Below are 14,427 nucleotides of genomic sequence, written 5' to 3'. Positions count from 1 at the left end.
CTGTTTGGTCAGGCCATGTCTGGATCCGCAGTCAATGGGCTCAATTTACACATGGTTTGAAGGGTGGCCGAGTGGTAACGACTGGGTGGCCGAGTGGTAACGACTGGGTGGCCGAGTGGTAACGACTGGGTGGCCGAGTGGTAACGACTGGGTGGCCGAGTGGTAACGACTGGGTGGCCGAGTGGTAACGACTGGGTGGCCGAGTGGTAACGACTGGGTGGCCGAGTGGTAACGACTGGGTGGCCGAGTGGTAACGACTGGGTGGCCGAGTGGTAACGCACTTGCGCTCGGAAGCGAGAGGTTGCGAGTTCGACCCTGGGTCAGGGTGTTAGCAATTTTCTCCCCCCTTTCCTAACCTAGGTGGTGGGTTCAAGTGCTAGTCTTTCGGATGAGACGAAAAACCGAGGTCCCTTCGTGTACACTACATTGGGGTGTGCACGTTAAAGATCCCACGATTGACAAAAGGGTCTTTCCTGGCAAAATTGTATAGGCATAGATAAAAAATGTCCACCAAAATACCTGTGTGACTTGGAAAAATAGGCCGTGAAAAGTAGGATATGCGCCGAAATGGCTGCGATCTGCTGGTCGATGTGAATGCGTGATGTACGTATTGTGTACAAAATTCCATCTCACACGGCATAAATAGATCCCTGCGCCTTGAGTCCGAGTCTGGAGATACGCGCGCGATATAAGACTTCATATAATAATAAATAATAATCAGCTGGGTCTTTAAAGGAAAAGTTTGGGGGTCTCAATAGGGGGGTTCCACTGTATTGGGATGAGAGGGGCCCGCGTCAAGTCCCTGTTTCCTGTTGTTCCTGGCTTTGGTTGTTGTGGGTCGTGGGAATGGGTTTTTAGATGTTTTCATTAATGGTTTCTTTTTTGGTGGGAAATTTGTTAGAGTGCATGTTTGCAGTGCAGTCAACCACCCATGGTGACTGCGGTTATAACAAGATAATTCTTTTGTATTTTGGTTGAAAATCTAATTTGTCCATGCACTAAACATTGTTATTTCAATGTCCCTATTTCAGTGAAAAACGTGTTTTAACCATGGCATTTGTAATACATTGTAGTTACATGTATATCTAACATGTACAGATATACATGTAGTATAAAATGTGTTAAGAAGCAAAAAGTGATGTTAAAATGCCTCAAAAAACCTATTTTCGAAATTGTTACGTATGATAGATTGATCATTTGTGAGTTAACTTTTAAGCTGACATGTACATGTACCGTCTTCGGACCCCATACTTTATCCTCATAATCCGTACTAATTCACCCATATCACCACTCAGTCAAACCTAAAAAATATGGTGCTTTCTCCACTTGTTCTTCCAGCTTTCTTGAAAGCAGCCGCTCACTGGGCAAATATTGCCCATGTCTGTTCATAGTGACAGTCTCCTGGTCAATTTGCCAAATATGGCCACATTTATAGGCGCTTTAAAAGCAGAAGAAAAGATAAAACAGAAAGAAATATAACAATGAGTTGTTGTATCAGTTGCTTGGGTACTCTTCCTTTCAGCTTTTTTGGCGCCCAACACACACATGCATATACACGCAAACACAAGCACACACACACAGGCACACACACACACACACACACACACACACACACACACACACACACACACACACACACACACACACACACACACACACACACACACACACACACACACACACACACACACATTCTCTTTCTCTGATAATTTTCTGAGTGGCTGCTTTGGGCAATACCAGTTGCAACTGCTTTTATTATGTGAATAAAGGAAATCACTTTGCATAAGTTTGTGTGTCAACCCCAAAATTACATGTACATGAATTGTGTATACTGTGATGTACATTTTATTCACTTTATATCACAGTCACATTCTGAAACCAGAAGTGCATTACTAACAAACCCTGTGACAAAGAGGACACTCACATCATGATTTCAAAGCAGGATATATCAATGTTATTGTGGAATTTTGACGTAACTCAATAAATGTTGGCGATTTTGATGTTTTTGAGCTTTACACTAAGTAAATCATCCTCCATAGAAATTATTCTCCTAATTACGACTGCATGATTTGACATTTTATAATCTTTCTATCCAACACTATTTCACAATTAAAAAAAAATCAGTTTTGTCCTTTTCTTGAAAAGGCTGTTTAAAATGAGTTACGCCAAAATTCCACGATGTTGATATGCTACATGTACAAGAATTTTTTATTTTTTTTACATTAATTAAGACTGAAAATAGATAATAGTGTCACTTTTGTAACTATCGCTTCACGTGTAGATTTTTGGTTCAAGCTCCAACAGTTTCACTCTGCTTTCACAACTTAAGTTTGCTTTGCATGATGCATAAATTCGATTAACAGTTAGTTGCATAATGATTTCTGAAATAGTAAATGATCGCCATAAAATCACTGTTATTTGTTTGCCTTTCCTATATAACGTTTCTTCATTTCTGACAAAAGTTTCATTTATTATTTTATATCATCGGAATCAGTTTGGAATGATTTTGTTTATACCGCAGACTTATAAATGGTCTTTGGCGGAGCTGTAATTTTTCACACACAAAATTCTTTTAAGGTAGAGGGGTAAGTCAGCATGATGTTGATGCTTTGTAATAGTATGTTCATTTGAGAGAATGCTTTTCACTATGTAACTACTGATTAAACCAGAAGAGTATTTATAATTTTTTGATAATTTTTTTTGTCATTTGCAGAGCGCCATTTCATTGTTGGAACCTGCACTTGGTAAGAGAATTGTGATAATTTTGAAACCTTGGACTAATTATCCTTGCAATTTGAAACTTTAGATATTGTCCTACTGTCTTCGTAGGTATATTCATAAGTCATCATTAAAGTAAAGAAATGTGTAATATGAGTATCGTGCTTCACCCTGAATTTAAGTTGCCAATTATGCCAATACTGTACATATTTAGTGAGGACCTTGACAGAGTTTCAGACACTCTCAAATGGTTTCTGCTGTCATGCCTGTTAAGGTTCTGATGAAACGAGGTCAAGTTCTGTGTGGCTCTGTGGAAAAATAAGTTACAGACTGTTGTGTTACTTCTTAGAAATGTCATGTAGATTTCAGAATCACGTTCCTACAGTGCGACCTTCCCCTGCTAAGACCCGGTACCCCTCACCCACTTATCCACAATTTGAGACTTCTCACCTTTAACAAGTCCCTGCTTTGTCAGATTTTCTGCTCATTGTGTCTGCAAATGTTAAGCTGTAAGATTCCCATGCAGCTCATTGTTTTTCAAATTTCTGATGGTCATTAAGCCTTATATTAATTGGGCAAAGTCGACTTTGCGAAGTCTTCTTCACAAAGTTTGTTGCACAAAGCTTTGGCTCTGAATTTTTGGTAAAAAGACTTTGAAGCTTTCGTGACTACGGGCTTAATTTATTGAGGACAGCCTTTAAAGGGGGGTTCCACTGTACCTGCTTTTCCACAGAGCTTGAGCTTGTTGTGATCCTTAACATGTATTATTATGCATTAGGCACAACAACAAAAAAGTCTGTTTACGGTAACATAGGCAAACAAAATATGGTCGGTAGGTCGGGATTTTTTCTTTTTTCTTTTTTTTCTTTCCAAAAAACCATATTATTAAGTTATTTTGCCAAAAAACAAGACTTTTTTTCCTTTTTTTTCTCCCCCAAATGCCAAAAAAAGTCTAGGGTCGCGCGAAAAAATAGGGTCGGTCGAGATACCGTAAACAGACTGTTTTTTTTTGGGGGGGCCTTATCCATCAATTGTTGAATAAACACTGTTTAAACCAGCAGGGAGGGATGACGTGAGTATTCTCCAGTAATGACACAGTCTGGTGATATTGCAGAAGGTTCAGTGGGTGGGTCAGCGGCCGGGCCACCGGGAGAGTCTCAGGAGGTGACCTTGGGAAGCGGCGAAGACATCCCGGACAGTGTCAGCAAGGACAGCTTCTCACAACCCATGGCTCAGAGGTCACATTCATTTTACTTCTCTCCTTCTTTGTTCCTTTGTCTGTCTCTGCGTCTGTGTGTCTGTCTTTCTCTGTCTGCTTCTGTCTTTCTGTGTCCATTTCTGGCTGCCGGTCTCTCATGTCTCTGTTTCTCTCTGTTGGTCTCGGTCTCTCTCTCTCTCTCTGCTTTTTTCTGTATAATTTCTATGTCACTCGTGACTGTATCTGTCTCTGTCTGTCTGTCTGTCTGTCTGTCTGTCTGTCTGTCTGTCTGTCTGTCTGTCTGTCTGTCTGTCTGTGCCTCTCTCTTGTTAAGCAAGGACCAGCTGCAAAACCACATTGAATCAATCAATCAATCAATCAATGACGCTTATATCGCGCATATTCCGTGGGTACAGTTCTAGGCGCTCTGCAGTGATGCCGTGTGAGATGAAATTTTATACGGCCAGTAGATTGCAGCCATGTCGGCGCATATTTACCTTTCACGGCCTTATTCCAAGTCACACGGGTATGGTAGACAATTATTAACTGTGCCTAAGCAATTTTGCCAGGAAAGACCCTTTTGTCAATCGTGGGATCTTTAACGTGCACACCCAATGTAGTATACACGGGGGGTGGTTCGGACACCGAAGAGAGTCTGCACACAAAGTTGACTCTGTGAAATAAATTTCCGCCGAACCTGGGATCGAACTCGCGCTGACAGCGGCCAACTGAATACAAATCCAGCGCGCTACCAACTGAGCTATATCCCCAAAGCTTCCATCGCTGTGTAATACATTGTTCAGGTTCTCTTGTCTCCCTCTCTCTGTCTCTCTCCATCTGTCTCTGTCTCTCTCTGTCTCATTTATTGAGATTTCCCACGGAAGATTATTGTCTCACTCTGCAGTCACTCTCTCATTCATCCAGATTTCTAACCGAAGAAAACTTATGAAAGGTGAATTTATTTATTTGATATATTTGTGCAGGCAAATGAGTCTTATTTATTGTGTTTTATTTATTTAATAAATTATTTATGCAGGCAATTGGGTCTTATTTATTCTATTTATTTTTTTGATATTATTGTGTAGGCAATTATGACTCATATTTATTGTGTTTTATTTAATAAATTATTTGTGCAGGCAAATGAGTCGAGACAAGCGTGACATCGGAATGGCCATCAGGACGCACAAGGAGCGGAACGCGATGCTGACCCGCCTGAACAGCGAGCTGAACCAGGAGCTGCAGGAAGTGATGGAGCAGCGAATTGCGCTGGAGATTCAGCTGGAGCACTTGAAACCCTTCTCCAGCTAGCCTCCGGCTTGCCCGTTAGACACCTCCTCTGTTCTCCACCCTCTATTTATTTCCATGCTTTCGTGCCCCTACCAGTTTTGGCAAGAACACGATTTAGCCCTGTGTGAGGTTCGAGGTCCTACTCATGAGTGAATGTCTCCCCCGAAAGCGGCGTATGGCTGCCTGAATGGCGGGGTAAAAACAGTCATACACGTAATAACCCACTCGTGCAAAAGCATGAGTGAACGTGGGAGTTTCAGCCCATGAACGAAGAAGAAGGATGAATGTCAAACATGGCGGGGTGAAAACGGTCATACACGTAAAAACCCACTCATGAAAAAAGGTTCTTTTAATAGTCCATAGACCGCTGATAAACTTGCCGGGCAATGTAAATGTCACACTTGATTTGAGTATTGCTTATGGTAACAAAAATGATAAAAAGAGTGTGAAAAAATATTTATGGCTGTGCAAGAATGACTGGATATTTTGGCTGGCTCTAATATGCATTGATGTGGCAAAATGTCAAACATTTGAACAATTTGAAATGAGTGAGATTGTTGAGTCACTTGAGAAAAAGTGACTCTATGTAATCGGTCAGTGTTAGTCTGTCCGGCCGGCCGGCCGTCCGGCCGTCCGGCCGGCCGTCCGTAGACACCACCTTAACGTTGGACTTTTCTCGGAAACTATCAAAGCGATCGGGCTCATATTTTGTTTAGTCGTGACCTCCAATGACCTCTACACTTTAACGATGGTTTCGTTGACCTTTGACCTTTTTCAAGGTCACAGGTCAGCGTCAAAGGAAAAATTAGACATTTTATATCTTTTCTCGGAAACTATCAAAGCGATCGGGCTCATATTTTGTTTAGTCGTGACCTCCAATGACCTCTACACTTTAACGATGGTTTCGTTGACCTTTGACCTTTTTCAAGGTCACAGGTCAGCGTCAAAGGAAAAATTAGACATTTTATATCTTTGACAAAGTTCATCGGATGTGATTGAAACTTTGTAGGATTATTCTTTACATCAAAGTATTTACATCTGTAGCCTTTTACGAACGTTATCAGAAAAACAAGGGAGATAACTAGCCTTTTCTGTTCGGCAACACACAACTTAACGTTGGGCTTTTCTCGGAAACTATAAAAGTGACCGGGCTCAAATTTTATGTGAACGTGACTCATTGTGTTGTGAATAGCAATTTCTTCCTGTCCATCTGATGCCTCATATAATATTCAGAACTGCGAAAGTGACTCGATCGAGCGTTTGCTCTTCTTGTTTCTCTCTTTTATTGTGAAAGCTCTTGGTTTAGTCATGGAATTAAATATGCTAATAGGGTCATGTTTTTAGATTTATTCATAAGGCTACAACAGTACATTTATTTCTGAGCTAGGATGGCTGCCCCACTGATATGTATATCCTCTGCTTTAATGAATATTTTGTTTGTTTGTATGGTGCCACTTCCACTTTTCTCTTACTTTCCCATGTTTGCATGTGTGTGTTGCATAAGAACAATTACAAAAGCAAGAAAAAAGATACTTGACTGAATGTAAGACAGTGATTGAATTTCAAGTGCTGTGAGTTGATGCGGGGATGTAGCTCAGTCGGTAGCGCGCTGGATTTGTATTCAGTTGGCTGCTGTCAGCGTGAGTTCGATCCCAGGTTCGGCGGAAATTTATTTCACAGAGTCAACTTTGTGTGCAGACTCTCTTCGGTGTCCGAACCTTCCCCCGTGTACACTACATTGGGTGTGCACGTTAAAGATCCCACGATTGACAAAAGGGTCTTTCCTGGCAAAATTGCTTAGGCACAGTTAATAATTGTCTACCTATACCCGTGTGACTTGGAATAATAGGCCGTGAAAGGTAAATATGCGCCGAAATGGCTGCAATCTACTGGCCGTATAAAATTTCATCCCACACGGCATCACTGCAGAGCGCCTAGAACTGTACCCACGGAATATGCGCGATATAAGACTCATTGATTGATTGATTGATTGACTGTAAACCAATTCTTACAGTGCACTTGCCTAATGATACATGTGACATCAGATGATACAGACCTGGGAACCCATACGATTTCGCCGTATTTTGTACGCATGATTGTCTAGAATACGATCAGAACGGTCAGTGGAAATAAAATACGACGAGAAAAATTCCTAGACTACTTTTCTTGACAAGCGCAGCCCGAAGCAGATCCAGTATTTTGAGACATGATTACAGTTTTGTCAGAAAACATTGAAAGAAGTATTTGTTTCAAATGAATTGGTAAACTTAATTGACGGTGCGACAGACGCGTGTGGGGCATGTTTAAATCATGGATGTTCAAGTGCAGTGTGGAGTACGCTCGGTTTTTTTTCTAAAAATGCACCAAGTTTGTTTGAGAATACTCAAAGTGCAAAACAGGGGTTCCCAGGTCTGATGATGTGAGAGTGAAGTACGAGAACTATCCCTTCAGTCATAAGTCACTATCAACAGCACAATGAAACCCTTTTGGAAGAGCTCCAAAAATTTGGCAAAAACAGGTCGAAAAGGAAGAAAGTCTTGAAATGGAGATAGGGCGGGGATGTAGCTCAGTCGGTAGTGCGCTGGATTTGTATCCAGTTGGCCGCTGTCAGCGTGAGTTCGTCCCCACGTTCGGCGAGAGATTTATTTCTCAGAATCAACTTTGTGTGCAGACTCTCCTCGGTGTCCGAACACCCCCGTGTGTACACGCAAGCACAAGACCAAGTGCGCACGAAAAAGATCCTGTAATCCATGTCAGAGTTCGGTGGGTTATAGAAACACGAAAATACCCAGCATGCTTCCTCCGAAAACAGCGTATGGCTGCCTAAATGGCAGGGTAAAAACCGGTCATACATGTAAAATTCCACTCGTGCAAAAAACACGAGTGTACGTGGGAGTTTCAGCCCACGAACGCAAAAGAAGAAGAAGAAGAAATGGAGATAAATTTACAGAGGTTAAAGTGGGCAGAACATCTGTAAAGTGGTAAAGCCTTGAATCAGGGAGCCTTCAAAAGGAGGGGAGGGAGGGGGCGGGAGAGAGAGAGAGCCGGAGGAATTTTAACTCTGCATCTGTTTGCGTGAGTTTTGAAGTTGAAGCAGCTGAGGTGATGAGTCTGTACAAAGTGTGAATAATTGTACAGTGACCTTGTGTGCTTGAACAATAACGGGGGCACGTGTGTGCATGTGCAACTGCGTGTGTTTTATTCCGCTTGAATTTGAAGGATAATTGTACAGAGATTTCAGGTTGGTCGTGTAGGTGGCATTTTTTGGCTGAGGGTGATGCAGTGAACCATTGTGAGCGTTAAACGGTGACGGACACTTTACTGATTTATGAACCAATAATAATAATGAAGCTTACAACATCAAAGTTTGTACGTGTGTGAATGAACACATCCTGCTTTGCAAATTTTGAGTTGCTACTGGAACACAGAAAAATGATGGTTACATATTTGGGAAGAAACCCAGTTGAAACATTGGTTTTGTGTAGTTATGTTCTCCCACAATACACAAAAGCCAAACTCCTGAGTGACAGAAGAATATTGACCTTTTTTCTTTATTTATCTTTTTATTTTTGTTCCTTCTGTGCAATGATATTATGGATTTGTGCTTCTGAAAAATGAAGTCAAATGGAGTTTGACAGTTGATTACTAGAGGCGTGCAGGATCAACATGTCAAAAAAATAACAATAGAAGATGAAACTATTAACAATAGAAAGAAGAAATTCTCCTCCAATCTGATGATTTCCATTCTTTTCTTTATGTATATTTGTATTTTGTTGTCAGAAAAAAGATACTTTTTTGTATACTTTTAAAAGATATCTGTGAACAAATGTCTGGCATTGATTTTGTTCCTTCTGTGCAATGTTATTATGGATTGTGTGTTCATACAATGTAGTGTAACTTTCGGTTCATTTTATTTTGCATTTGTGCCATTTTGTATCTGTGCATGTCTAGGTGCTGTGAGAGAGAGAGAGAGAGAGAGAGAGAGAGAGAGAGAGAGAGAGAGAGAGAGAGAGAGAGAGAGAGAGAGAGAGAGAGAGAGAGAGAGAGAGAGAGAGAGAGAGAGAGAGAGAGAGAGAGAGAGAGAGAGAGAGAGAGTGTTTGTGTTTGTGTGAGAGTGTGTGTGTGATAGAGAGAGAGAGTGTGTGTGTAAGCATTTGTGAGTGTGTGTGAGCATGTGTGTGTGTGTGTGTGAGAGTGTGTGCGCGTGACAGTGTGTATGTGGTGGAGAGAAGGAGAGAGAGTGTGTGTGTGTCAGTGTGTGTGTGTTTGAGAGAGTGTGTCTCTGCACTTGAGTGCACACTGGAGCATGTGTATGTGTAAATGTTGGGTTGCGCATGAGAATCTTTTTCCATGTGGGTAGAACAAGGAGTTACGATGTGGCCTGGTCCCCTCCGTCAATGGGATAATGACTAACCCTTTGCAGACGGCATAAATTGATACAACGCTATAATCCTGCATTCCTCGTCTCAAGAATTGACAACATGTTTCCTTCATATGTTTCGTTTTGCTCTCGTTGTTGACTTGCTCCACAACTTTCCCGAGTCCTCGAAGGGGTGAAGGTCATTTCTTTGAACAAATGATCAGTGCTGGAGAGAATGACGAATGATGCAACACATGTGTGTTTATATTTTGGCGTGTGGTTGTGAGTGTGCTGCAGCTGGGTTGGCAGGCGGCCAGTAGAGAAACGTGTGCTTCAAGGTAGATAGTTGTTTTGTTTGTTGATGTTTATTTGCATCTGTAACGGTGAAACTCTGAAATCTCACGATGAATTGCATATGCCCGGAACCTTGTCACACAGCTGATGTGTTTGTGTTTGTTCGCGGTTGATGTACAATACGTTGCCTTCCATCCCGTGTTCATACTTTTATTTCGTTTCTGTGTGCAAATGATTGATTAAAACTATTTTTCCTTGATGTTTGCAGGTGATTGAAATGTGTGTTGGTTATCTTTTTCTTCTCCTTTTATTTGTGGTTCCCATTGGTTGTGCTTTTTTAATGACCTTTCTGCTAGAAGCTACACGATTGGTTGTACTCACTCTGTTTAATGACCTTTCTGCTAGAAGCTACACGATTGGTTGTACTCACTCTGTTTGATGACCTTTCTGCTAGAAGCTACACGATTGGTTGTACTCACTCTGTTTGATGACCTTTCTGCTAGAAGCTACACGATTGGTTGTACTCACTCTGTTTGATGACCTTTCTGCTAGAAGCTACACGATTGGTTGTACTCACTCTGTTTGATGACAAAAACGATAATTATGTTGCTACTTATTCTGCAACTCTGTGTGTATAGCAGTGTTCTGAATTCAGACCAAAATCACCGACTTGGATTCTGCTTTATGTGTTTCGTATGAGTTTTTAGAAAATGTTAGTCCAATGATGAAGTGAAAATGATGACACAGAGCTATTCTGGATCCAGAATAATGTGGTCCTCTTGGAATCTATGTTGCCTGAATGTGTGGGAGTGTTGGAAAATGTCCATTGAAAGAATTGCTGAAAATGAGAGCGTTTCAATATCCTGATATCAGAATACATTGATGTCATTGAGTCCATGTTTGTGTCTGTATGAGCAAGGGGATATGATAGACATATGAATCTCGGAATTTGTTTGTCAAACAGTGAGCTGATACAAGAGTCTAGGTTTAGATTGTACGGTAGTTTTGATTATTTTGACTTCGGAATATGTGTAATACACTCCTCATTTTGTCCATTTTGCGTCTGTGTATGAGTAATGGCATGTGTTTGTCGGGCGAGAAGCAGTAAATAAGAATTCTGAAGTCGGTGAATGGAGTGTGATCAAGTGGGTGAACACTGGTGAATGGTGTGTGATCAAGTGGGTGAATACTGGTGAATGGCACACACATATTCTGTTTGCAGGTTAGAACAATAGTTTTGGTAAATTATTTGTGCACCGCCTACTCTTAGCATGTGGTGTTATGATGAAGGTCAAAACTGAGAGTTATATAAGCCCAGCACTGAGGTAGAAATTGGTCAGACTTTGCTTCCAGCTAAAGACTTAGTTAATGTGACAGTGTCAGCCTATTACATTTCAAACTACAGTGGAACACCCCCCCCCCCCCCTTTTAAGAGCGCCAACAATCTGAGAAATTCAGGCCATAAAAAGGGTGGGAGTCTTGAAATGGGGGGCCTTAAAAGGGGGGGGGGGATTCCACTGAATTTGGAATTATTACTGTGTTCTTGTGTGAGGCTGCCTTTATTTAGAAAAGCGTAAACAGGGTGACAGTGGTGCATACAGCGATGATGCATTTTTAAGCGTTACTGGTTGCTTCAAACTTGTTCTTTAGCGTGCAGTATCAATCAATCAATCAATGAGGCTTATATCGCGCATATTCCGTGGGTACAGTTCTAGGCGCTCTGCAGTGATGCCGTGTGAGATGAAATTTTATACGGCCAGTAGATTGCAGCCATTTCGGCGCATATTTACCTTTCGCGGCCTATTATTCCAAGTCACACGGGTATAGGTAGACAATTATTAACTGTGCCTAAGCAATTTTGCCAGGAAAGACCCTTTTGTCAATCGTGGGATCTTTAACGTGCACACCCAATGTAGTGTACACGGGGGGAGGGTTCGGACACCGAAGAGAGTCTGCACACAAAGTTGACTCTGAAATAAATTTCCGCCGAACCTGGGATCGAACTCACGCTGACAGCGGCCAACTGAATACAAATCTAGCGCGCTACCAACTGAGCTATATCCCCGCCCCAGTACTACCTTGGACATGTCGGGGCATGGGTTAATTAAGGTCTCCTCACAATACAGAGGAACCCCCTGTCACAAAACGCTTTCCGTAGGCGCGCCACCCCAGTTGTTTTGCTTCACGCTTCATTTTTTTTTTAGAGGTGCGTCACACTGTTGATTGTTGTCGTCCAATCAGAGCGCGACCGAGGTGACATTGCGTGTGTTAGGGTTCGAGGCCAGATATCTGCCAACACGCCGAGAAAGAAGGTTTGCTGGGTCTGGGGTTTTTGAGCGGTGTCTAGCCAAAATCTCTTCGGGGTTTTCTTTTACCTGTCCGGAAAAGGGAAAGAAGGTTGTAACCGGGAGCAGGGAGAAGGGTCTTTTTCTGCCCTGGGTTACGTACAGATATTGAGGTCTTAAAAAGGAGAGAGTCTTAAATGGGAGGTTCCACTGTATCCAGCCCTTTGAAGTGGCTGCTAGTCAGACATGACGTTGAAAGCAAGAAGTCAGATTTCTTTTCCACATGCCAATATAGTTCCAAGGGAGGGTGCCAGATGGTTTACGTTTTCTTTTCATGGACAGGGTGCGGATAAAGTTACATTGCATTGCTTATTTGGCTTCAAGTGCCCATACATTGACCAACGTTTTCTTTGTGATAATTCTGACTTGTGCTGTGTTTATGTAATTTAATGACAGTTGTTAGTGCTAGTACAGTTGATCTGAAAGAATGTTTGATGTGAGAATATGTTGTGAGGGAGAAAACGTTGTACCTGCAGCTTGGAACGGTTTGAAATTACTCTGTTGCATTTATTGAGGTTGTAGTCGTGTTGTTAGTCAAAACGAGAGTAGCGTGTGGTTTGTCTCAAAGGCTGGGACGATATTTTGATTCGGTGAAAGCGTGAAATGGGAAGTTCTTGTGTACGTTGCGATTATAACATCAGTTTGTGAATTGTGACACCCACTCAGTCACGGTTCGTGAAATGTGACACTTGTGTGCATGTTCTGTTACCGACACAATATATGTACACTTTTTCATGCAATGAAATTTTACCATGTAAAGCAATGTCAATGCATAGATCCTTTTCTCTCTCCTCAATATTCTGTGACCTCTGACTGAGCATTTGTATAACTTGTAAACTGGACACAGCTTGCGTGAACTACTGCCTAGACCGCTTATCATCTGAATATTGTGAACCGTATCCAGTGCAGTTTATTGCTAAGTCAGCTTTAGAGGTAAGCTAGTTCCCCTTCATAATTATAATGTTATGCCTTTAAAGTCACCATCAGCGCAGAGGGCTGTGGTATTTTCCTTCGAGCGTTTCAACCTGTTAACTGTTGTCCATTCGTTTTGCTCAGAGTTAAAGGCTGAGGGTGTACGTATCTAACAGCACTTTCATTACAATCATTTTAACATCGCCTGAGTATGGGTAAGGCCAAATCATGTACCGAAACCTGTATTGTTTGTTCCGTTGTATATTGTATGTCCACATGCGGCAAGCCCAGTATTAGTCAGTCATGAGCGATGCTCTTCCATCATCCTTGTATGTACAAGATTCTTTTTCTTTTGAGTTGTGTCAGCTCCCGCCATTGGCATTGCATCGTTGCTCTGTGTACAGCCAACATTACCAATACACGCAACACTGTGAATAAACTGTTATGTAGACTTGAGCAGTAGTTTTGTTTGTGTTGTGTTCTCTGCTTGTGTGTGTGAGTGTGTGTGTGTGTGTGTGTGTGTGTGTGTGTAAGGAGAGATACATGTAACCCCATACCCCCCGCGGGTTAGGGGGAGTCCCATATTGGTTGGGACTAGAAAGAATTTACCCGATGCTACCCAGCATGTCGTAAGAGGCGACTAACGGTTCTGTTTCTTCTCTTCTTTTGTCTTATTTCTGCCTTACCAGTCCTTTCACCTATATTTCCTTCCAAGAAAACTCTCCCTACTATTCCCTGCAGTTTTCCAATTCTTTTCTTGTTGTCTTATTTCTACCTGACTGGATCCATCACCTTTATTTCACTTACCAAAAGTCTTCTTTTCCACATCCTTATTTCTCTGCACCCCGCATGTCGTATGAGGCGACTAACGGATTCTGTTTCTCCTTTTACCCTTGTTAAGTGGTTCTTGTATAGAATATAGTCAATGTTTGTAAAGATTTTAGTCAAGCAGTATGTAAGAAATGTTTAGTCCTTTGTACTGGAAACTTGCATTCTCCCAGTAAGGTCATATATTGTACTACGTTGCAAGCCCCTGGAGCAATTTTTTGATTAGTGCTTTTGTGAACAAGAAACACTTAACAAGTGGCTCTATCCCATCTCCCCCCCCTTTCCCCTATCCCATCTCCCCCCTTTCCCTTGTCGCGATATAACCTTCGTGGTTGAAAACGACGTTAAACACCAAATAAAGAAAGAAAGATGTAACACCATTTGTGGGTGTGTGAAGATGAAGTACATATAACACCATTTGGTCATTTCACTTTGATTTAGGAAAAAAAGAAACATAATCTAAAACAACACTAGAAATGACTATA

At 41.7% G+C, this 14,427-nt stretch overlaps 1 protein-coding gene across 13 annotated transcripts in view; it reads left to right on the top strand.

The window, feature by feature from the left end:
• Positions 1 to 13,570, top strand: part of LOC138963029 (ralBP1-associated Eps domain-containing protein 1-like) — a 56,443-nt gene extending 42,873 nt beyond the window's left edge. For all 13 annotated transcript variants that reach the window (XM_070335004.1, XM_070335010.1, XM_070335009.1 and 10 more), the window contains 3 exons: positions 2,714 to 2,744; positions 3,833 to 3,956; positions 5,053 to 13,570. In XM_070335004.1, coding sequence (XP_070191105.1) covers positions 2,714 to 2,744; positions 3,833 to 3,956; positions 5,053 to 5,224 — 327 coding nt within the window. In that variant the 3' untranslated portion in view covers positions 5,225 to 13,570. The remainder of the gene's footprint in view (positions 1 to 2,713; positions 2,745 to 3,832; positions 3,957 to 5,052) is intronic.
• The last annotated feature ends 857 nt before the right edge of the window (positions 13,571 to 14,427 follow it).

This window comes from Littorina saxatilis, linkage group LG3 (genome assembly GCF_037325665.1).
Source record: "Littorina saxatilis isolate snail1 linkage group LG3, US_GU_Lsax_2.0, whole genome shotgun sequence".
NCBI lineage: Eukaryota > Metazoa > Mollusca > Gastropoda > Littorinimorpha > Littorinidae > Littorina > Littorina saxatilis.
This window is presented reverse-complemented; position numbering and strand designations above follow the sequence as displayed.